This window comes from Penicillium chrysogenum (assembly GCF_028827035.1).
Source record: "Penicillium chrysogenum strain IBT 35668 chromosome Unknown utg000005l_segment0_segment0, whole genome shotgun sequence".
NCBI classification, from domain to species: domain Eukaryota; kingdom Fungi; phylum Ascomycota; class Eurotiomycetes; order Eurotiales; family Aspergillaceae; genus Penicillium; species Penicillium chrysogenum.
The window spans coordinates 3,442,676-3,463,896 of NW_026622753.1; the positions used below are offsets into that span (position 1 = coordinate 3,442,676).

At 49.5% G+C, this 21,221-nt stretch overlaps 10 protein-coding genes across 10 annotated transcripts; 3 read left to right on the plus strand and 7 right to left on the minus strand.

The window, feature by feature from the left end:
* Positions 1 to 259: 259 nt before the first annotated feature.
* N7489_009691 (glycerophosphodiester phosphodiesterase) lies at positions 260 to 1,440 on the minus strand (the record flags this gene model as incomplete). The annotated part of the gene is made up of 4 exons (XM_056715441.1): positions 260 to 880; positions 924 to 1,103; positions 1,151 to 1,338; positions 1,389 to 1,440. 4 exons carry the CDS (start codon positions 1,438 to 1,440, stop codon positions 260 to 262), a joined length of 1,041 nt encoding a protein of 346 aa, XP_056563063.1.
* Positions 1,441 to 3,556: 2,116 nt separating this feature from the next.
* Positions 3,557 to 3,742, plus strand: N7489_009692 (Aminoglycoside phosphotransferase; the record flags this gene model as incomplete). The annotated part of the gene is made up of 1 exon (XM_056715442.1): positions 3,557 to 3,742. The coding sequence occupies one exon, from the start codon at positions 3,557 to 3,559 to the stop codon at positions 3,740 to 3,742; it is 186 nt and encodes a 61-aa protein (XP_056563064.1).
* Positions 3,743 to 4,376: 634 nt separating this feature from the next.
* On the plus strand, positions 4,377 to 5,545 carry N7489_009693 (zinc-dependent alcohol dehydrogenase family protein; the record flags this gene model as incomplete). Its single annotated transcript, XM_056715443.1, has 3 exons — positions 4,377 to 4,515; positions 4,573 to 5,019; positions 5,076 to 5,545. 3 exons carry the CDS (start codon positions 4,377 to 4,379, stop codon positions 5,543 to 5,545), a joined length of 1,056 nt encoding a protein of 351 aa, XP_056563065.1.
* A 64-nt stretch (positions 5,546 to 5,609) lies between these two features.
* Positions 5,610 to 6,182, minus strand: N7489_009694 (cupin domain-containing protein; the record flags this gene model as incomplete). Its single annotated transcript, XM_056715444.1, has 1 exon — positions 5,610 to 6,182. The coding sequence occupies one exon, from the start codon at positions 6,180 to 6,182 to the stop codon at positions 5,610 to 5,612; it is 573 nt and encodes a 190-aa protein (XP_056563066.1).
* A 476-nt stretch (positions 6,183 to 6,658) lies between these two features.
* Positions 6,659 to 7,706, minus strand: N7489_009695 (sulfotransferase family protein; the record flags this gene model as incomplete). The annotated part of the gene is made up of 4 exons (XM_056715445.1): positions 6,659 to 6,953; positions 7,012 to 7,313; positions 7,378 to 7,573; positions 7,630 to 7,706. The coding sequence occupies 4 exons, from the start codon at positions 7,704 to 7,706 to the stop codon at positions 6,659 to 6,661; spliced, it is 870 nt and encodes a 289-aa protein (XP_056563067.1).
* Positions 7,707 to 8,033: 327 nt separating this feature from the next.
* Positions 8,034 to 9,666, minus strand: N7489_009696 (putative MFS transporter; the record flags this gene model as incomplete). The annotated part of the gene is made up of 3 exons (XM_056715446.1): positions 8,034 to 9,292; positions 9,349 to 9,411; positions 9,459 to 9,666. The coding sequence occupies 3 exons, from the start codon at positions 9,664 to 9,666 to the stop codon at positions 8,034 to 8,036; spliced, it is 1,530 nt and encodes a 509-aa protein (XP_056563068.1).
* A 1,196-nt stretch (positions 9,667 to 10,862) lies between these two features.
* On the plus strand, positions 10,863 to 12,334 carry N7489_009697 (SGNH/GDSL hydrolase family protein; the record flags this gene model as incomplete). Its single annotated transcript, XM_056715447.1, has 4 exons — positions 10,863 to 11,036; positions 11,096 to 11,532; positions 11,600 to 11,710; positions 11,758 to 12,334. 4 exons carry the CDS (start codon positions 10,863 to 10,865, stop codon positions 12,332 to 12,334), a joined length of 1,299 nt encoding a protein of 432 aa, XP_056563069.1.
* A 121-nt stretch (positions 12,335 to 12,455) lies between these two features.
* On the minus strand, positions 12,456 to 13,713 carry N7489_009698 (purine-nucleoside phosphorylase; the record flags this gene model as incomplete). Its single annotated transcript, XM_056715448.1, has 2 exons — positions 12,456 to 13,532; positions 13,585 to 13,713. The coding sequence occupies 2 exons, from the start codon at positions 13,711 to 13,713 to the stop codon at positions 12,456 to 12,458; spliced, it is 1,206 nt and encodes a 401-aa protein (XP_056563070.1).
* A 1,227-nt stretch (positions 13,714 to 14,940) lies between these two features.
* On the minus strand, positions 14,941 to 19,674 carry N7489_009699 (uncharacterized protein; the record flags this gene model as incomplete). The annotated part of the gene is made up of 1 exon (XM_056715449.1): positions 14,941 to 19,674. The coding sequence occupies one exon, from the start codon at positions 19,672 to 19,674 to the stop codon at positions 14,941 to 14,943; it is 4,734 nt and encodes a 1,577-aa protein (XP_056563071.1).
* A 69-nt stretch (positions 19,675 to 19,743) lies between these two features.
* Positions 19,744 to 21,030, minus strand: N7489_009700 (NACHT domain protein; the record flags this gene model as incomplete). The annotated part of the gene is made up of 4 exons (XM_056715450.1): positions 19,744 to 20,177; positions 20,219 to 20,579; positions 20,662 to 20,944; positions 21,011 to 21,030. The coding sequence occupies 4 exons, from the start codon at positions 21,028 to 21,030 to the stop codon at positions 19,744 to 19,746; spliced, it is 1,098 nt and encodes a 365-aa protein (XP_056563072.1).
* Between the last annotated feature and the right edge of the window lie 191 nt (positions 21,031 to 21,221).

Consider the following 21,221-nt stretch of genomic DNA (forward strand, 5'->3'; position numbering starts at 1 on the left):
AGAACGCCCCATTGGCAGGTTTTGTTGTTTTTGGGCCATCATACGGGGTGTATTTTGTTGATTTTTTGACGCCGAAATGCTTATAATGTACTCTCTATCGGCTCGGTGTTTGGTTAGCGTATTGTTTTTTATACAGGTTTTGCAAGTTTAATGGACATAATGTCTTCTTTCCCAAGTTTCAATAACCCGAAATCATGTCTCATTATATCTATCATTAACCCTTAATATGCCATCGCACCCTTAGCAAGACGCTATGCAACTATTTCGACTTGTGATCCTCAAACTCCAGTTGCGCAACCGGAGTAAGGTACATCCGCTTCAAGATCCAGCCAAAGCAAATGACATAGAGCGTCGCAGCGATGATCTCGATACGTTGTCTCAAAGTGATCCGATCTAAGTTGGGATTCGGGATACCCAATACACCCGAACGTTCCTTCTCCCACCCCTCACAGACCTGTCGGAATCGGCCCGGCTCGTCGGAGATGACGCCGTCGATGTCGTGTCGGATACACCATCGCATTAGATTCGGTGAATTCACCGTCCAACAATAGACTTGACGGCGGGCTAGGCGCGCCTCGTCCAGGAATCCTCGTCCCAGCGGGCCCATCAAGATCTTCTGGTTGATGTTGAAGGAAATAAGGGGTACTTGGAGGAATTGACGCGCATAGCTCAAGTCGACACAGATTAGTGTCACTGCATACCGTGGCAGGTGCTTTGCTCGCGCGGGCAGGTATCGTGCAGACCAGCAGCCGAGAATGATACGTCTGTGCCAGTCGGGTCCGTTCGTGGGTATGGGAACCGACTCGATGGTTTTGGCGACCAGTTCCATTATAGCGAAGGGTTCATTGGTGAGCTGGGGAGTGGGTGGGATGTTAATCTTCTGGGAGAGACAATGAGCAGGTTGGGGAGAATCCCTTCGCTACCTTTATATCTAGCAAGATCCAGAAATTCTCCCGGCCTGATTGACTTAGGTATTCCAACACGTCGATCAACCGGGGCATGGGCTCATGGGGAGCTTGTAGAGTTCGCAGAGTTTTCAAATACTCCCAGTCGCAGTCGCTGACCTTCTTGTTGATGCCGAAACAGCGCATGAGGGTTGGGTCCTTGGATCGATGAGCGTGGTCCTAAATCGTGGAGTGTGTGCACCTACGTGTGATAACACCACGATCCCATCGCGGGAGATATGAAGGTCGAGCTCGAGAGCGTGAGCTCCTGCCCGGATTGCGCCATCGATTGAAAGTATAGTGTTCTCGGGATATTGGCCTTTGAACCCTCGATGGGCGATGGCATGGGGTAAACGCGGGGAGGCGTGGGTAACCGGTGAGCGGTGGAAATGAGCTTGCGGGGAATGAGTTAACTTGGCAATGCCGATATGGAGGGTTACGCACCTGGTATTTCGTGCGTATGATCTCCTGGAACTGCAGGTGAGGCGTCGCCCATTTTGAAAGGAGTCGTGAGAGTTGAAGAAGATAAGAAGGGAGATGGGGTTGTCGAGCAAGGACGTCGGAGTTTGGCGGAGATAAGCCCCACTGCATGGTCTAGTGTGCATCATATATTCGCTCGTCGGATTTGCACTTCCGTCATGTGAAGACGGAATATGGTCGAATCAGCACCTAGAGATATTCATAGGGTTATCCACTGCTAGACAGAAGCAGTTTTGGCGATACTTTTCGCTTGTTACGAAAGGTACTAACCTGTCGAGGACTCCGCAAGTAGTCTTATATCATGCGACACTTTCGGTATCGCAAACTAGCCGCCATGAGGCGGGGCCTTAGCTATCGTGCTGGGCTATCTACATACGTAGGTGCCTAGATACTCGGTCTTGCTACCTACATAGGTAGGGTGTTTGACCCATAATCATCGCCTCAGAAAGTCAAACAAAAATATCCATTGGTTCGCGTTATGCACTTCCCACATTGACCCGACTTGGAATAATTGTGATACAATGCGTAGCTACTAAATACAAGTAATATCCTAAAATACTCAGAACTTAGCCTTTGGGAGAGTGAATCTGCATCAACTATCTACATATCATACATACCATACATATCACGCCCTTCAAATGGAACACCCATGACAATAGATCAAAAGATAAAGTAAATTGAGAGCAAAGTGAGAGATGGGTCACTCGTGGAGCCTATACTATTGTTCTTGTTGCGCCGCCAGAGTAGCAGCAATCAAGTACCCCGAGGACATCGACGTGTCGCAAAGCAACTTGTTTGGAGAAAAAGTCTCCACGGATATCGGACCGTCCTGGACCAAGAAAAGGTTCCCATCATCGATAGCTCCACCCGGCCTAGTAGCACGAATAAGGAACGTAGTTTGGAACCATAACAACCAAGAATCATTTTGCGGATCTCGGCTTGAAGATTCCAACCTGGGGTGAGGACCTGTGCTTTCAGGATGTACTCGGTATACTGGATGTCGAAGATTTCCATGACTTTGCACATAGATCTGCTTCGATACTTCTGATCAGCCTGAATACCATTACACTGGTATAGGCATATCCTCACACGATGAGAGGAAATGAGGACAAAGATATTTCCCAGTAAGGATGAATCGACTCGTAGGTTCGTAGGTAGTTAATGAACTTGAGGACAATAACGAAGCTGATCTCGATGAAAAGCTGTGAGAGACAGCTGAATCATATGCCCAAGATTTCATGAGAAATCCATGTCAGTGTGTACATAGGAGGAAGAAACTCTTGGTACTCAAACTAGGAAACTGAGCACTCAGTCTGCCACCATAACAAGGCATCCATGTAGGATGGTGTCAACACAATTCGGCCCCTAGTGCAGATCTTGGTGGTAGTAGCAAATACTGAAATGAGAACTTTGAGGGCTGAAGTGGGGAAAGGTTCCAAGGTTCGATGTGAACAGCAGTTGGACATGGGTTAGTCGATCCTAAGGCATAGGGAAGTTCCGTTTAACGTATGCGACGCTAAAGAATCTGTCAGATTTCTTTTAGTTTAGAACCTAGCTTTCTACAACTATCTCAATCTATCTATCATTCTCACATTCCACCATACAACCTACGAACTCGAGGGTACATGCCTGAGGTATGAACCGGGCACCCAGGCATACATCGTATGTGATCTAAATGATTACAGCTTTTAATCTCACTAGAGCAGAGAACTTGGCTCAGTTCTAGGGTCCACACGCCTTTCATGAAATGGCTAACATACCAGATCCCAATATACATGAGGTAGGACTGTGTATCTCCCTGTTAGCGTACTGCGATCCAGCTAACAAAAGGTACCCTCTCTTAGCCTGAAAGTGGAAAAGGCGTAGAGCCTGAACACTTTCCTCTCGATGGACAGGGCACTTCCACGGTTCCAAATGAAGCCCTGACCGAACTCTTCAGCACCGCGCCGATTCTCCATTCATACCAAGGAGCACGTATTGTGCGGCTGTCATAGACATTAATTCTTGAAAGGCGGAGTCAATAAAGGGCGGGTGAGGAGAAAGAGTCACAATCAATCCCAGTGCCTAAGGTTCATCGAGTACTTGACATCGAAACGGAAGGCGTATTTTTCGGGTGCAGATGTCTCATGGTCATGGATTTTGTCAAAGGGACAACAGTCGAGAAATGCTGGGACGACCTGAGTCAGACAGAACACGTGGACGTCGTCTCCCAGATTGCTTCGATGATCACTGCTCAACACTCTATTCCGCCATCACAGGAGCAGCAGCAGCAGCCTGGCCCTGTGGGTTGCAAAACGTGCGTCGCCCGTGGTCACTGATTTCCTGACACCGGAGCTGGCCCATTTGGCTCGAAGGAGCAACTACAGGCCTGTTCAACCGCCGACTTGAATCACTCAACACTTAAGCAGGCACCAAAGGATGCTCCCCTATTCCATTTCGACAGGCTGGTTCTCACATAGCTCGATATTGCGCCCCGGAACTTGATCCTGGGTCCTGATGGCAGAGTTTGGCTGATCGACTGGGCAGACTCTGGGTCATTCACGGAAATCCGCTGCGCCAGAGTTCACTGATATGCTTCTTGAAATAATCCCCGGGCATGAAAAAGTGGCGAAGCAATTGAGACGGATTATGTATGCCCTGACCACTGCGCAATGGGTTGATTGGATTGATAGGTCATGAACCACTCCCACATAATTCTTGAACCCCGTCTGACAGATCTTCTTGTTTTCCAAATTTGCGTAATGTGCTTCCCGAGGAAATTCTTATGAAAAGGATAGTGACGTATCCATGCCCACCTGGGCAGAAAACCTCGATTACTCAGCACTTCCAAGGTCCACGGGTGCAGGCCCAGGTGGGGAGTTCTCCAAATTTCTCCAACGTGATTTATAACCAGCTTCAATCCTTGACTTGTTGCCGTGCCACAATTGAATATTTTATTCAGAGTGGTGAAAAATGGCCGTTCAACAATGGATCACGCCCTTGAAGGGCATTGACAGTCTTAGCCAGACCGAAGCCCCAATGCCTGCACCCGGGCCGAGCGAAGTATTGGTAGAGATCCGTGCTGTGTCTCTAAACTACCGCGACGTGGAAGGTAAGTCGTCCGCCAAGCACAGACCTGCAGGATCCATACTGACCGAGACTTTTAAAGTGACCAATGGCGAGTATAAACATCACAAATCCGCCGAACAGGATGCCACCATCGTGCCATGCTCGGACATGTGCGGAGTGGTGACGCAGGTTGGATCTGGCGTGACCAAGTGGGCAGTCGGCGACCGGGTGCTCTCAACTTTCCTGCCCGATCATCAAACCGGCCAGGTGACTGAGAAGGAGCTTGGCAGAAGTCTGGGACTGCCGCAGGATGGTGTCCTCGCAACCCACCGCGTGTTCCCTGACCACGGCCTGGTGAAAGCGCCTAGCTTCATGTCAGATGAGGAGGCGGCTACGCTTCCCATCGCTTCAGTCACGGCGTGGATGTCTATCAATGGCATGCGACCGATGGGGCAGAACGGCGGGAAGGACGAATACATCTTGCTCCAGGGAACTGGTGGTGTGGCTATCGCCGGACTGCAGATTGCGAAGGCCGCTGGCGCGAAGGGTAGGCAGTGGGAATTATTACCGTTGATAGGACGCAAACGCTAACCATGTAAACAGCTATTATCACCTCCTCGTCCGATGCCAAATTGGACCAGGCTAAAGAGCTAGGTGCTGATTTTACTATCAACTACCGCACCAACCCTGATTGGGAAGCCGAAGTGATGAAGATTACTGAGAACCACGGTGCCGATATCGTCTTGGAAGTTGGCGGTGCTAAAACCTTGCGGAAGAGTTTTGATTGCATCGCTTTCGGGGGATTGATCAACTGCATTGGCTATGTCTCAGGCAAGATAGATGCCGATGAAGACCGCCTGAATGTCAACCTGCTGGCTCTCCGTCGGACGGTGACACTCAGGGGAATTATCAACGGTCCTAAGGATCGGTTTGAAGAGATGATCCAGTTCTACGAGACAAACCAGATCCACCCGGTAGTTAACCGGGTCTTTTCATTTGCCGAGTCCAAGGAAGCATTCAGGTTCCTGGAAAGCGGCAGCCACTTTGGCAAGGTAGTAATCAAGATTCAATAGAGCGCTGGAGCTCTGAATACCATTAAATCTCATTGTCAAATTATCCCAGAAGAAACTGAGAACATTACTCCTGGCTATTGCCACTCGGCTTAAGTACTCCAGCTGCAATTCCCAGGTCTTCTTTCATTTCCTTCCCAGCAACCGTCAACTTCTTGCAATCCTGCAGCACGAACAGTAAACGGGCCCATTCTGTCTGGCTGGTGTTGCGCCACCCATGCATCGTAGCCCGCTGTACCGCAACATCCCCTCTGTTCATGATAACTGGCTCGCTGTCTTCCAAGATCATTTCAACCTGTCCTTCGAGCACCACACCGTAGTCGAGACTCTGCGTCCGGTGAACCACAGCAGGGTTGTTCGGGGCGAAGTCCACAATGCGACACACGGTTCCACCCGGGTTAACGAGACCCATCTTGTCCGATTGTGTCAAGGTCTCGTGGGTCTTGATGTCCGCATCATCGTTGAGATCTGGAGCGAATTGGTTCGTGTAAACCACGTTGAATGCCATCTGACTTTCTCCGAGTGATTGCCATTCAGCCGGTGTAGAGGAATGGATTACTGCTTTCCCATTCTCATTGTGGCCTGTGATATGCCGTGTGACGGCCGGCAAGGGTGACAGCTGGCTGGTATTGGAAGCCATTGTTTATATCATGTAAAGTGGAATTAGAGGTTGAAATCAGATAAATATTCGGAGTACGACGTGACCCCTCGGATGGTTTTATATACTTTCCACTCACGTGATGTGGGGCAGGTACGTGTCCGCTTGGGCATCGGTGAGCTGAATCAGATTTGTTCGATGTGGGAGGGTTCGGGAACGACTACCACGTCAGATCCGATTGAAAGATTGCCACTTTGGGCGAGAACTGTGGGCCCAATGGCCCATTACTGTGAGATCAGTCACACGATACAAATGTTGCAAAGATGTCCAGGCAGTACATCAGTGTGACATCCACCCGAGGTAGCTCCGTCTCTCCCTACAACATAGGTCCACCGGTAGACGGGTAGGGCTGCCAGCACCACTTCGCTGCTTTCTGCTTCGTCTTTCAAGTTCTTTTTGATAACGGATCTAGGGCTGGGCATTGAAGATATTTTGGTCTTGACTGAATATGTTAAACATCAAAGTCTTTTCAGCTCTGCAAGGGCTGATGGCCCATATTTGACAGCAGCCCACCCTAGAATTCCGATTGCTGGGACAGCAACAGCGCTTATCCACATAACAGCGGCCATCATCTTCGGCCGAAGAAATTCCTGAACCAGTTTTTGAAACTTTTCGGGCTCATTGCGGCCGGGATACGCCTCTTCTGGGATTGGGACACCCAAGAACGGGCAAATATTCTCCCAGTCGAGGCCATCTTCAAGTCGTATATAGCACAACCTGTCAGCCGGGATGATTTCTTTCACCTTTTTGATGCTGATGGTGGTGTTAGCGTAATACATCTTGAAAAATAACAGCTGCTTTCGGTACATACTAGTCGGTATAATGCTTGCGCAGATTTTGAGCATTTTCGGCGTCACCAGGTCTAGTGCATCCAGACATCGCCTGGTAAACGAGTTCGTTCATGGCGAGGAATCGGTACAACGTCGCATCGAAGTACTTGAGGATAGAGAATGGGAATTGATAGGGCATGTCGATCACAAGTCCGACCGTGTTATTGACAGAAGTGACCCATTTGTCTGGGTTTCGCTCCGTGAGGATGAATTTCACGTCGGGATCGTCGATGTAGGCCTCGATCAAATCTGGTCCAATCATGCTTGGGATTTCAACAAGGCACTAGGTGAGAACACGAGTCAGGTGCGCTTCTCTCAAATGCGCATGAGTGAAAAATTGCACTTACGTCGTATTCTCCCAACCATTTATCGTAATCGGCCCGGTTGTACTTCTTCACCCCAGAGAGTCTGTTATACTGAGCAGTGATCGCTTCCGAGCAGACTTCCATATGGGGTAGACCATGGACGGTAATACATTCATAGAAATGGTATGTCTTGTAACCCAAGATTCGCATTGCCTGGTAAAGTCCCAATGTCCCTGAACTAACAACTTCGTTAGCATCGGAATTCACCCGTGGCTCGAGTCGACATTTCCGCACCGACTAGGACTTGCAACGATAACTTTCATCGGCAGAACCTCTGCCGGCATCGGCATCTGATCAACCTTTCGCGACATATCGGTTTATTCGGACGAAATTCCTTTCAAAAATTCGCAATGACAAGGTGTTGAGTTTTCGCCAGTGGAAGGGTCCGGGGGCCGCGGGGGCTGAAATAAGATTGAGGCAATACGAGTTTACAACGGAGAGCTGATGTCAGGCTTATAATCCGTCCTATTGGCTGGCTCTAGCTACCTCCAATAAAGGAAGCTCTACTCTGCACATCACCGGGTTGGTGTGTTGGTGAAAAGGCGGTGCCACGATTAGTGAACGCGGGGTTTATCCATGGATGGATCATATATTGATTTCGCTCAACTAAATACAGACAGGATTTCCCAACCCTCCATTTACAAAAACCATCGGAACTGAGCAGATGCCGGCCCGTCTCTCATTCGCTCCGTTGGAATATCCCGTGCTCGAATCGTGACTCCATCATTACGGTCGCGTCGCTTGTTATCCAGCCACATGTATAGTGCCAGAGAAGCCGTCAAACAAGCGCCAGTAGCACCGAACGCAGCAACGCTGATCAGGGCCGGCATATACTTAGGTGCATCTTGCTTCCGGAACAAGTTGCTGCTCACCAAGCCCATCAAATTGGCCAACGGCACGCCGATACTAGTCAACAGTACACGGCGACCCTCGTGGGCGATGTTGTTATTATACCACGTGCTGAGCATCACGGATGGAGCGGACGTTCCCCAAGTCATCATGAACGTCGCGAAATAAGCAATCTGTATGTCTTTCTGGACATCGTCAATGGATGCATAGATCATGAACCCGGAGAAAGTGAGCATGAAGCCCAGAACAATGAATGGTGATCGCAGTTTGGTCCAATCAGAGGAGAAGGCGAGCACGAGCAGCATCACTGCTCCTGTTACATTTGGTGCAACGGTGTACAGGTTGGTTTTGACGGTGGGATAACCCAACCCCCCGACGATCTGGGGCATGAAGAGCGCGACACCCTGCAAAGGCACACCAAGACAGATTTCAATGCACAACCAGGCGTATGTACTAGGGTGCTTGAAGATACCGAGGGCCTCGCGGAAGCTGAACTCTTCGTTGACCACTGCACTGGAGTCGACTTGAATTCGATGGAAAGCTAGTGCCTTCTCCTCCTCAGACAAGAACTTCGCCTCGGCAGCGCTCCGTGGGAGATATAAGAAAGCAAATATAGCGAATAGAACAGTGACGCCGCCCTCGATAATGAACAGGTAGCGCCAATTGGGGATATTAGATCCCTCGATTTGGAACACTCCAAACGCAATGAGTCCAGAGAAGGCATTTGCGATGTTCGACGCGGCGTAGAAAACAGCCAGACGACGAGCCAGCTCGCCACGACGGTAGAATGTGGTCAAGTAGTAGATGACCAGCGGGAAGAATGCAGCCTCGGACATACCCAGGAACCAGCGCAGGGCAAACATCCCACTGAAATTGAAGGCGGCTGAGGAGAGCATCGTGAAGGAACCAAATGAGAACATCAGGATTGGGAGTACGCGCGCTGGACTAAACTTCTTTCCCAGCATCGAGAAGGGCGGTGCAAAGAGCACGAATGGAACAAAGAAGATTGATAACAGGAGATTATACTCATTCGGCTTGAAGTTCAGGTCTAATCGTTTCAATCAGTCTTCAGTGCCTACCGCTTGGATCGAGGACCTCACATACCCTTGCTCATCCCATCAGTTTCTGCATTTCCCAAATTTCCCTTGTCTAGAGCATTGAATAGATCTGCCGCTAGTCAGTCCTGCATGAATGACAGAATTGGGTAGACATACACATAATTGCTAGGATAGGAAGTAGACGATAGTCGAACTTCCGACAGAGACGCCGTTCAGCCTTGTGGTCCACGACACGGGTCACCTCATCCATCACCCCCGGGACAGAGCCATAACCTTTCAGCATATTGGGCTCCTCAGTAGTGCCCAAGGTGTCCGTTTTCTTCATTGTGCCATCAGGCGACGGTGCGCGCTCTGCACTCGACATGCTGTATCCAAGGTGTTATAGACAGCGAAAGATAGAAAGGCGAAGTCGGTGTACCACCTGTCAAATTTATAAACGTCCAGATGCGAGCTTCCTCTTATCAAGCGAGAGGTGACATCCCCTTGCTCTATTAGATAAGATTACCTCGGGAATGTTGCATTACCCATGCATGGATATCACCCCCACGTTTCTCCGCATCATGGAAGGTTTAGCTGAACAGGCAAAGATCGCCTGAGATGGTCGCATTCGGACTTTGGGGGCTGCTTGGAGGCTTATCTGCGGGGGACAAATGTAAGTACTTTTTGGCGAGCTTGATTCGAATCCTATCTCGCCGACACCCGTGTCGCAGATAAACCGCCCCTTTGTTCCCTTGGTATCCCATGCAGATCGCGTCTCACCGGTTTTTCTTAAAATTCCTTCTAGACATTTCTACACATAGCTGTAGCTGGAAGATCTAAAAGCTCTGAAATTAGGGGGTTCCCATTCCGGTGTGCAAAGTAGGGTTGCATCCGTCGCATGACCTCATCACATTTAAACCTATCGACTCTTCCAGGTTAAGCTACCGTCTTGGAATATGACAGCGAGTTTGGTTTTTTCTCGAGAAAGCTTGAACTTTCTTGTAACTTTTATATATTTCCTTTAGGAGATATTAGCATATATGCAACCGCCCTAGCATACCTAGGTAAACTCAATTCGAATCACCTCCTTGCTGTTCTTAAATAGTATTTAGCCGTAAGAATTTTGAAGTTCATATATCCTTCAATCGTCAAGCTGCGAACCATGAATTGACGGATCGCTAATATTTGTAAATAAGAATACCTGTCTATTCATCTAGGCCCGGGGTGCACGTGGCCTTAGCGAAGACAGCATTAGCCCGAGCCAGTATAATATAGAACAAAGACAACTTTACTTTGAACATCTACCACTATTATTATTCTTCATGATATTGACATTTACCGAATTACCCATGATGCCGGCAAAGAGAGTAGCTGCATTTATCCACTTCCCCGCAATTCGTGTTTGCGGAGAGGATTTGCAGCGGAGAAATAGAGGAGCCCAATTTCCGATAGAATTTACCCACATTATCCGGACACAATTATGAGTGAAAAGGGCTATAAATTGCACATTGAGATTCAATTCGAGATGTGAGGGAAAAGGTGACTCTTATACTACCTGGTCGACTACCTGAGGCAACAACTATGTTTCAACTCAGATCTATATTTCTAATCGCCCTGTCATGCGCCCACTTAGTATCCTCACACCCTTTGCTGAACCGAGCAAACTATGACAAAGCGGGAGACTCACATTGGGTGAATATATGGACTACTATGCCCCAGTTGGTCGAGCCCGCTAACCTACCCCCAATTCCATTTGTACGTGGGATGCCATTATCACAATGACCAATGCCTCCGTATTGACTGTGGGGGTACAGAATGGATCCACCGCGGTCTTCGGCAATACTACCATTCGCCAAACGCTCCAGGTTTCGTTAGCTGCACAGGAGATCCGCATTCGACTGTCTAATGCATTTGGGCCGAATGAGCTCAAGATCACCAATGTGACCATCGGCCTACCAGAGAGACAGCGGGTGGGAGTCAGTGGTCTACAGACAGAGACATTGAAAACGGTGTTCTTCAATGGTAGTCCAGATGTGGACATCCCGAACGGTGGGATGGTTGTCTCCGACCCAATAAAGTTCCCTGTCAAGGCCCAATCGGCTGTGATGATCAGCATGTACCTCGCAGAGGAGCAGCACGGTTTCGCTATTACTGGCCATCCTGGAAGTAGAACGACTTCATACTTGGCTTTTGGGGACTGGACTGGCGCAAAGAACCTCACCGACTCGTCTGTCCAAAGCACAGATCATTGGTGGGTCTTTTCCCCGCAAGACTTCTGATTACTCCAAATGCAAATCTGAATCTGACCCCCATGTCAGGTACTTCGTCAGCGGAGTAGAGGCTCGGCTACCTTCTAAGTCCAGTGGGTTCGTAATAATTGGCGACAGTATCACCGATGGACGAGGAAGCACTACAAATGGCAATGATCGGTAAGTGGGCCGTCCTATTGTGCATGTTTATGGCTTACAGAATCTAGTTGGCCGGATTTACTGCTGGCAAGAATGCAAAAGCATGAACCCACCTCAAATATCGCCGTTCTCAACCAGGCCGCTGGCGGAAATCGAATTCTGCAAGATGGCCTAGGTCCAAATGTGATCAGCCGTCTTGACCGGGACGTCCTGGCACAATCTGGAGTGCGATATGCGATGATCTTCGAAGGCGTCAATGATATTGGCGGCGCTGATAGTGACGTAGCTACGCAGGCGGAGATTGAGAAGAAACTAGTTGCGGCGTATAAGCAGATCGCGACACGGGTGCATGCCCTGGGAATTCCGTTATTTGGCGCTACTATCACACCGTTCGGCTCGTCGGCGAGCTCCGACTACGTGCAGCCTTACTCAAGTCCCGAACGGGAGAAGACTCGTCAGCAAATTAATAAATTTATAAGGCAAAGTGGCGTATTTGATGCGGTACTGGACTTTGATCGGGTGTTGAGGGATCCACAGGTGCCATATCAGCTGCTGGAAACATACGATTCAGGAGACCATCTTCATCCTAGTGTGGCGGGGTATCAAGCGTTGGCTGATTATTTCCCTCTCCAGTTATTCGAGTGAACCACAGATGCACAAATGGCTATTTTTAGATTCCACAGATGCAAATATAGGTACATAACATAGTCTTCAAATCATGACCAAATTGAAGCTTCAAGTTTTCCGGTGGAAAGACAGAGCATCTTTAAACACGACGCTTGAAGTTGTTTTGAAGGTTGCGCTTTCTGTAAGCGCCGCCACCGATAAGAGCCTGCTTGCGTCCAGGACCAAAGTCTGGAACACCACCCAGAGAACCGAAGATATCGCCAATGTAGTTGTTGGCCTTGACACCAGCAGCAAAAGTAGCGTCCCACCCGTCCAGAATACCCTCCACGACCTTAATACCAGCAACATAGAGGTTCTCAATAGCCGGCTCGAATGCGCCCTGCTCCGAGGATTGGAACAGATTGTAGGTCGCCGGTGCACCGGGGTAGGGCCGTTCGAAGTCCGACGCAGTGCGCATCACGATAATGCGGGAGAAATCGGTCAACTTGTGGATCGAGGATCGGAGCAGGACCTCGAAGGTGGCGTTATCCTCCTGTGCGGTTGCGCAATAGTTGCCCGTTCCATTAGTCAACACCTTGGTGGTGTTTTCAAACACCGAGCCGAGGATATTGCCGCTGTAGTACACGTCGGAGGTGGCGACATCGCACTCAACAACACTAGGGGGCAGGGTGGCAGCCTTGTATTTCCCACTGGGAGTCTTGTAGCGGGCGCGGTAGGCCTGGGCAGTGGCAGAGTCAGAAAGGTTTGCCTTGCGCGCGAAATTGGCGGCAATTGTGCGAAGGTCGGCGTTCAGCTCGAAGACCTCTGTGCCGTAGATGCTGGTCGGGTACTGGCCTGGGAATTCGGTGCCTTGCGCAATATATCCGGTGGAAAAGTTGCTGGGAAGCTCGCGGAGATCGATTTCGTACTGCAGCGCGACCTGGATCGCGTACCGAGCAAAGGTCGCGGATGCAGTGGTGGCTTTCATAGGGTTGATGCCAGCAATGCCCGCGACAAAGAAGTAGGTTTGGGTGAGATCGAACAGCGGGGAGAAAGCAACGGAGGTGACAGTAGCAGCAGCATTGATCTCGCCTTCTCCGGTGACGAGCTGGCAAACATCGTAGTTCTCGGTGCAGTAGACGTCCGGGAATAGAGGCGAAAGACCGGGGATGGTGATATTATGGGCAAACAAGTCGAATTCGGGAATGTTCCACCAAGCTTCGGCTTCAGGTGCGAACTGTCATAATCTATTAGCGATGCTGCATTTCCTTTCGTGGAACCGCACATACCATTGACACAATGAACACCTTGGGAGCAATTGCGCCATGGTGACCCTTTTGGGCGGTCCCAGTAGCTCCGGCGCATAGTGAGCTGCCAGTGAGCAGCAAGGAGGCCGTCAAGGATTGAAGAAAACGCATGGTGAGGACAGTTGCAGTTGGGAACTTTATTTTATTTGCACTCCGTGGAGTCGTGCAGATTTTGTAGCGCCCTGGCGCCTTTCACGCTATAGAGCCCATCGCCGATCGGTGGATATATTTGTGCCTGATTAGGGCAAGATCAGCGCCACAACATGGAGCAATCCGGCCAAAAACCATCGGAGTTCCTCCTATCGACCACTTTGGTAGAATATCATTCGTGCTAGATATGTGTGGGGAACACAGGAGATTGGTACCTGGCTTTTGACTGGCCGTTTGCACTCGTACGTGGGTCGAATGTGGTGGGATTTTCACAATTCTTTCCCAGACGGTTGCTGCTAAGCATCGGAGCTTGCCGGTGGGTCCACTTCGGTATTTGTGCAAGACATTGGAAGAGAGTGCACTATCTTCCTAGATATTGGTCTCGGATTCAATCATATAGTCCATATCATTGAATCTGACATCAATATGCAGTGAGTGGGTAGCGCGACTGTGGATGCAATCTTTATCCCGGAATAGGGAAAATAGGGATAGCTCGGAAAAAGCGGAAAAAGTTATGAAACTCGAGCACAATATGATTTTGCTCGCTAAGGAGCATATCAATATCCCTGTCCGTGGAGTGAATGCCCAATTTATGTTGATAGACTGTCTTAAGGGCAACGCTGGAATAGATTAAGAGAATTAGTTAGTTAGTATAATCAAAAGAAAGCAAAAACGAAAAGATATATATAAAAAAAAAAAAAAAAAGAAGGGCCCGAGCCCGGGATTGAACCGGGGACCTCGCGCAATATTGCTTTGGGTGAACCCCTGGAGATTTTGTTAGGAAATTGTATGGTGGAGATTTGATCCGATTAGGAAGTCTTACTAAGCGCGAATCATACTGAAGAATTGTTAGTGGATGCACTTATTGACTGTGGAGCTGAAGAGCTTCTTACCCACTAGACCACCCGGGCACTTGATGTGAAAATTAGGAGAACACAGTCTCTACTCGACGAGACGTATATGGGTACAAGGTTACGAGGTATATGACCTACCTAGGTAGATTCAAAAATTTTAACAATAACCTGCCACTAGCAAAAGTGGACATCATATTGATAATTTAGCATAACTTCCGATAGCAGGACGCTACAATTCTCGCTTGTTGTTAAGGGAAGTATAATGCAAGGTCTATCATGATGACAGGTTCATTCTCTATATAAATATTCATTCCCCTCTCCAGTTGTACAACCTCTACGCATTCGCAACGGGACGATGAGGGATGTCGAGCATAGGAATTCCCTCCACGTTTGCCTTCCATGCATTATACTCATCATCGTCATCATCGTCACTATCGTCATCATCGTCATCTTCTGTTTCCTGCCCCTCGTCTTCTTCCTCCCCCTCCCCCTCCCCCTCTTCCTCCTCATCACTGTCGTCATCATCCTCATCTTTATCGATTTCATGGCCTTCAACATCTGACCACTCACTCTCCGAATCTTCCTTCGGCCAACCGCGCTCTTGTCGCTCCCGGCAGTCTTGTAGAATCTCGCAAGCATTATCAAGTCTCCACTCAGCCAGATGACTAGACTTGCGGTCCACTAAGCTCCAGTGTGCCCCATTCTTCATCAGCAGCTCACAGGATATGGCTCGGTCATACAACGCGGCTGCATGCAGGGCAGAGTGACAGTGTCCACCAAAAGTATTCACCTCGGCGCCCATTTCAAGAAGAAGTCTAAGTACTCCATAATTTCCAGAGACGGCAGCCGCCTGTAAAACCGTGAAATATTTCCCACCGGTTTTGTGGATATCGGCACCATATCTGAGCAGAAGGCGAACGCCACCAGTGGATCCGCTGGCAGCTGCCGCCTGTAATGCACCAGAATACATGCCACCCGGAGCATTTGGATCAATTCCTTTCTTCAGAAGGAACCTTGCAATATCAAGATTGTCTGATACAATAGCAGCTGTCAATGCCGTGCCAAACCTTCCACCGGTCGTGTTGATGTCAAACCCGCGAAGAAGAAGAGCCTTGACGATGGTCTTGTTTCCAGTAAGACTAGCGGCCTGCAGGGCATTGTGGTACTTTCCTTTCCCAGTGGGCTCGATGGCTGCTCCTCGCTTGAGTAGGTACGAGAATACCGAGAAATTATCGCCCGTGGATGAAGAGAATTCCACAGGTGACCCAGATACTCCATTTGAATTTTTTAGGTCAGCCCCCTTTTCGACCAAGCGCCGAAGAATCGACAACCGTCCCATCTTGGCTGCTGCATGAACTGCGGTAGGATATGCCGCGTTTCCTTTCAGGTTGACATCGACACCGGCATCCAACAACGCCGAAACCATAACCTCTTCATGTAAGATCGCGCATATGAGCGCATTCCCACAAATGCCTCCTTGAGCATTCACATCCGCCCCCATATCAAGCAAAGCATCGAACGCAGAATCATACACTCTCCACCTTACGCATTGTTGAAGTGGTGTCCCATACTTTCGAACTGGAGCATTTGGATCAGCACCATGATACCGAAGGAGACCCGAAACCAACGTTGGGCAAGAATTCTCAAGGGCCGCGCCCAAAGCCGTTCCATACTGTCCGCCTTCAAGGTGAACCAATGCGCCAGCGTTCAGAAGATCAGATATGACAAGGTAATATCCACTTGCATAGGCAGCCTGTAGCGCGGTGCCAAACTTGCCACCGACAATATTAGGGTCTGCACCATGCTCAAGCAATAGGCGAATGATTTCCTCATGGCCTTCAGCAGCCGCTGCTTGTAGAGCAGTGCCGTACATACCCCCTTTATTATTCACGTTGGAGCCAGCATCAAGCAGAATACGGACAGTGCTGTCCCGATCATGACAGGCAGCTGCCGTGAGCGGGTACTCGAGGGGCGGCGGTCCAACAGGGCAATTGACGTCAACTCCTCGGTTGACTAGTAGCTGGATAATTTCGTCGTAGCCACCTTCAATCGCTGCCATCAATGCACTGCCATATTTGCCATCTTCACACGCATGGATATCACCACCAGCCTCAATCAACATCTCTACCGCGTCCTGGTTTCCTTGGGATGCCGCGGCCTGTAGACATGTGCCATACAAGCCACCGACCTGATTAACATCACTCCCCGCATCGATTAAAATCCGAATTTTATCCACATCCCCCACAAATGATGCAGCTTGTAGCGCAGAGCAGAACATTGCGTCTTCAATTGCCACTGAAAGATGGGCGCCTCTTTGAAGCAAGTTCTGAACCCTCTCATCGGATCCCTCCTCTACCGCACACTGCAGTGCTGTGATGAAATCGCCACGAGTATCCTCATCTTCATCGTCCTCATCTTCATAAGGCTCAATGGCAAGATTGACGTCTGCGCCGTGATCGAAAAGCAAATTCATAAATCTGTCATCCTCCAGCACGACTGCCATCATAAGAGGTGTAGGGTAGCAATCATTAAGGGCATTCACGTCCGCACCTCGGTCGAGGAGAACAACACAAAGGTCATAGTTCTCGGATTCCAAGGCAGCTCCAAGTGCGCAGAAGATCATGTCATCAGCGTCCGCTGAGGCATTGATGTCTGCCCCGGATTCAAGCAATAACTCTGCAACGAGAATACTTGATCTTTTGCCACGACAAGCTGCAATTAGGGGGGTCCCATACTTCTTATCGTTCGTGAAGTTCACATCGGCACCCAGATCAAGTAGCAGACGAACCATATCCAGGTTCCCCTTCACGGCTGCTACTTCCAAGGGCGTGCAGCAGGGATATGCTGAAAGGGTGCTGCAATCGTCTGTAACTGCACCCATTTCAATTAGGAGCTTGACAACTTCCATGTGCCCTTTGTTTGCGGCCACCATGATGGCGTTGCTCATCTCGTAGGTATCCCCGGTTGGAACTCCCAACTCAAACAGTAGCCGAACAATCTCCGTGTGGCCGTTTTGAGCGGCCGAAACGAGCGCCGTTCCTCGATCTGCGGTAGTCGCATTGACATCCACTCCCGCCTCCACCAGTAGACGTAGTACGTCTGCGTGTCCGGCAGACGCAGCCGTCTGCACACTATTTCCATAGTGCTCGTCGAAGAATTCGACATCCGCACCGGCATCGAGGAGACATTGAACGATCTTGGTGTGATCCCCCGCACTCGCTGCGTTAAGTGCATTTCGATGCTTTCCTCCTTTGGCATTGACATCTGCCCCGAGCTCCAGGAGAAGCTTCACAGAGTCTAGATTGCCCGCCATGCACGCCGCATATAGACTGTCAGTCCCCTTGTCGTTTTCGTCATTGACCCTGGCACCGTTGGAAACCAGTGAGCGAATCAGGTCTAACATCCCCATATACGAGGCTGCCATCAATGCGCATCCGTGTCGACCACCCAAAGCGTTTATATTGGCTCCCCGCTGAATGAGGGCATCGATCATCTGAATGTTCCTTCCAACAATTGCGGACACCAGAGGATACGCGTACCAGCCACCACGACCATTCACGTTCGCGCCATGGTCGAGGAGAGTTTGAAATGTTTGAAAGTGTCCCTTCTCAGCGGCGGCTGCAAGAGGAACACCATACCGCTGGCAGGTAACGTTCAGGTCCGCCCCATTGGCAAGAAGAAGTAAAACAACGTGATGGCGACCATTCAGGGTAGCGATCTGGAGAGGGGTGCCATTTCTTCCGGATCGAGTATTGGCATTCGCCCCTCTATCTAGTAGCAGCCTAACCACGGACTCATGTCCCTGGCCGGCGGCTATGTAAAGGCATTTTTCAGTCACAACTCTGTCTAACGATTCAAACTGGTCAAGGAAGACTTTGATCACCGACTCGTGTCCAGCACTTGCACTCGCTTTCATGGGTTCTTCTATGTGGACGTGAGCGTTGCCATCCAGCAAAGCTGAGACGGCCCGGTGTAAGCCGAAGAAGCTTGCATAGTAAAGAGGGGAATTATTCGAGGGCCTCAGCCGCTGGCCACTGGACCTTTGCAGATGGAAGAATATATGACGCCACGTGTGGTAGGTGCCCTCGGAGTCGGCAGCTGAATTAAATAGTCTCATGGTCAGATCAAAGACATCGTTTCTAACGTCGCTAAGGTGCGCGTGGGTGCCCCATGCTTCCACGGCATATGGAAGAAACTTGTACTGATCGAAAGTTTGCAATAAAGCTTTTCCGGACCTTTCTTCAGTTCCTGAGAAGTCATCGTAGGTCAAATAGGTCAAGCAGACACTCGCCAGTTCGGCATGAGCATCGCTATACCCAATCCAGAACTCTGGCATGGTATCCCTGATAAAGTCTGACACAAGAAACTCTTTCACTGTGTAATGGGCCAAGGCCACATAACCATCAGACGGAAGGGTAATCAGACTTCCACAAAGCTCGACAACATCTTCGGCGTCAGTAAAGACCGCATCGAAGTCGAAGGAGTCCTCAGGATTGTCGATATCAACGCTCACACACTCGGCCAACTCGCCCAGAGTGAGATTCCGAACTCCAAGAACCAACCATTTCAGCAGTCGCTGCACCATTTCAACGTCTTCGGAATTGTTAGACTCCACTTTCCGTAGTATGCGGATGTATGTATCGTGCAATGTCTTCGGAAGGTCATTTAGGGCATTGCGCACGGCCTTATCGTTGCGGAGTTTGCACAGCTGGTCAATCTGGCATTTCACCCATTGGAACATACCCTGCGCCCCTGCGATGAGTGTATCACAAATGATACCCGCCAGGTTTGGGTCCCTAAGTTTCAACTTTCGGGCCTTGATTTTCGCCGCCACCTCGGCCTTCACATATAGATCAATATCCCCGGCAACATCTGTCGCCGCAATGGTTATGCTCGGCAGCCCATCGTAAGTCCGGGCAATGTCGATCTCGTGACGACTAGTGACAAAGATATTTGAGAATTGGCAGGTCTCGTATATTTTCTTCAGAGAGTATGCCACACATTCTCTGTCTTCGCTTTCATCCAAAGCGTCAACCACGATAAAGATCTGCTGGAAGCTATCACCCATAAAGTGACTGAAGTTGTTCAAAAGCTCGTCAAAGTCCGGTGCATATGCCGGGTTCTCTTTGTACTGCTGTTAGAAAAAGGCCTGCATTCTCTCGAAGACATCATCATTCCTTGATGCGAGCATTGAAAGTAAGGTGCTGATGATCCGGGTCGGCGATTGTTTTTGCTTGTCCTTGTAATCACAGTAAAAGTAGGCCACCGCAACGTCGCTACTCTGTTTCTTATCGCGTAACCATTCGATAACAGTAGAGGCCAAGATTGTTTTCCCCGCGCCGGGAATCGCATGCAGCCACAAGAAGGAATTGTCCGTGAACGCCCACTCCTGGAATTTCGGACCATCTAAGAACCAGTGTCCAGTTCCCCGGTGGCGCAATTTGGTAGCCGAGGTATGGTTGGAAGCTGCGTTGACGGGTGAAAGCCACTGATTCACGTAGTCAATTCGTTGCTGATCGATGAAATGAGCGACGGATTTTGATGCGATTCTAGAGCAACCCAGCGAGATGTCTGCAACTGCCGTTCATTCTCGGCCTTCGAACGCTCTTTACTGGCAAGCTCTTTTTCCGCAACATCGGCTTCATGGTCTATTCTGACCATAGAGGATCTGATACGTTCGATGATATCACCGAATTGAATCTTGTATGGCTTCCAGATGAGTTTCCAGGCCGCGTGTAGGCCGACTGGAGTCAGCGCTCGCACGCCACTCTGGTATTTCCTTCCTTGGTGAAAGAGATCTCGAGCTCGGGAACAGAACTGCATGATTGACTGGAAAATCTCTACCATCGAATCACGAAGGACTTGGTTATCCCCGTACAGACGTGGATACCGACGGAGACAGGAAAGAATGTATCCAATTTCCTCGAACATGTCCGAGATCTTGTCAAAATATTCGCTATACTCGCCCGCGATCTGTCCATGTCAGGATTTTGTTTGTGAATCTCCATAGAGTTCTTGGATGAAAGGCAAAACAAAACACAGGCACAAGACTTACCTTGAGAACAACTCGCACCGATGCCCAAATAGGACTCATCATCGAGACTGAACCTGCGACAACATCCAAAGCCCCACCATACTGCTCAACACCCGCAATGAAGGCTTTAAGTTTTGGGGCGACTTTTCTCGAAATTTTGCCCTTTTGTTTGTTGTCGATATTTTGAAGGTCATCAATCAGCTGTTGCGATCGTGTCGTAGCCTCGAATAAAGCAGTTTCGTCGGCAGAAAGGTCTTCAAAGAATTTTTGGATCGCATCATGACATTCGTCATCGATAGTGGAACTGTATACTATATGTTAGCTCTTTCTGAACGTGCCCACAGTGCAAAGAATTTGTGGGAAAGGTTACTCTTTCGATGGGTCCTGCATGATGCAAACGGCACGTGCAATCTGAGAAAGATGCAAGACAGAGAATGATGCTTCATGGGAATAAGACGCGAGTGTTGTTAATTGAGTCGCCCCTTAAGCAGCTCATAGGAGCCTCACCTCACGTGGGCTGATATTCGCCTTTTTGGTATACTTAGCGCGGGGTACGGTAATAATCCATGTTACAGTTGAAG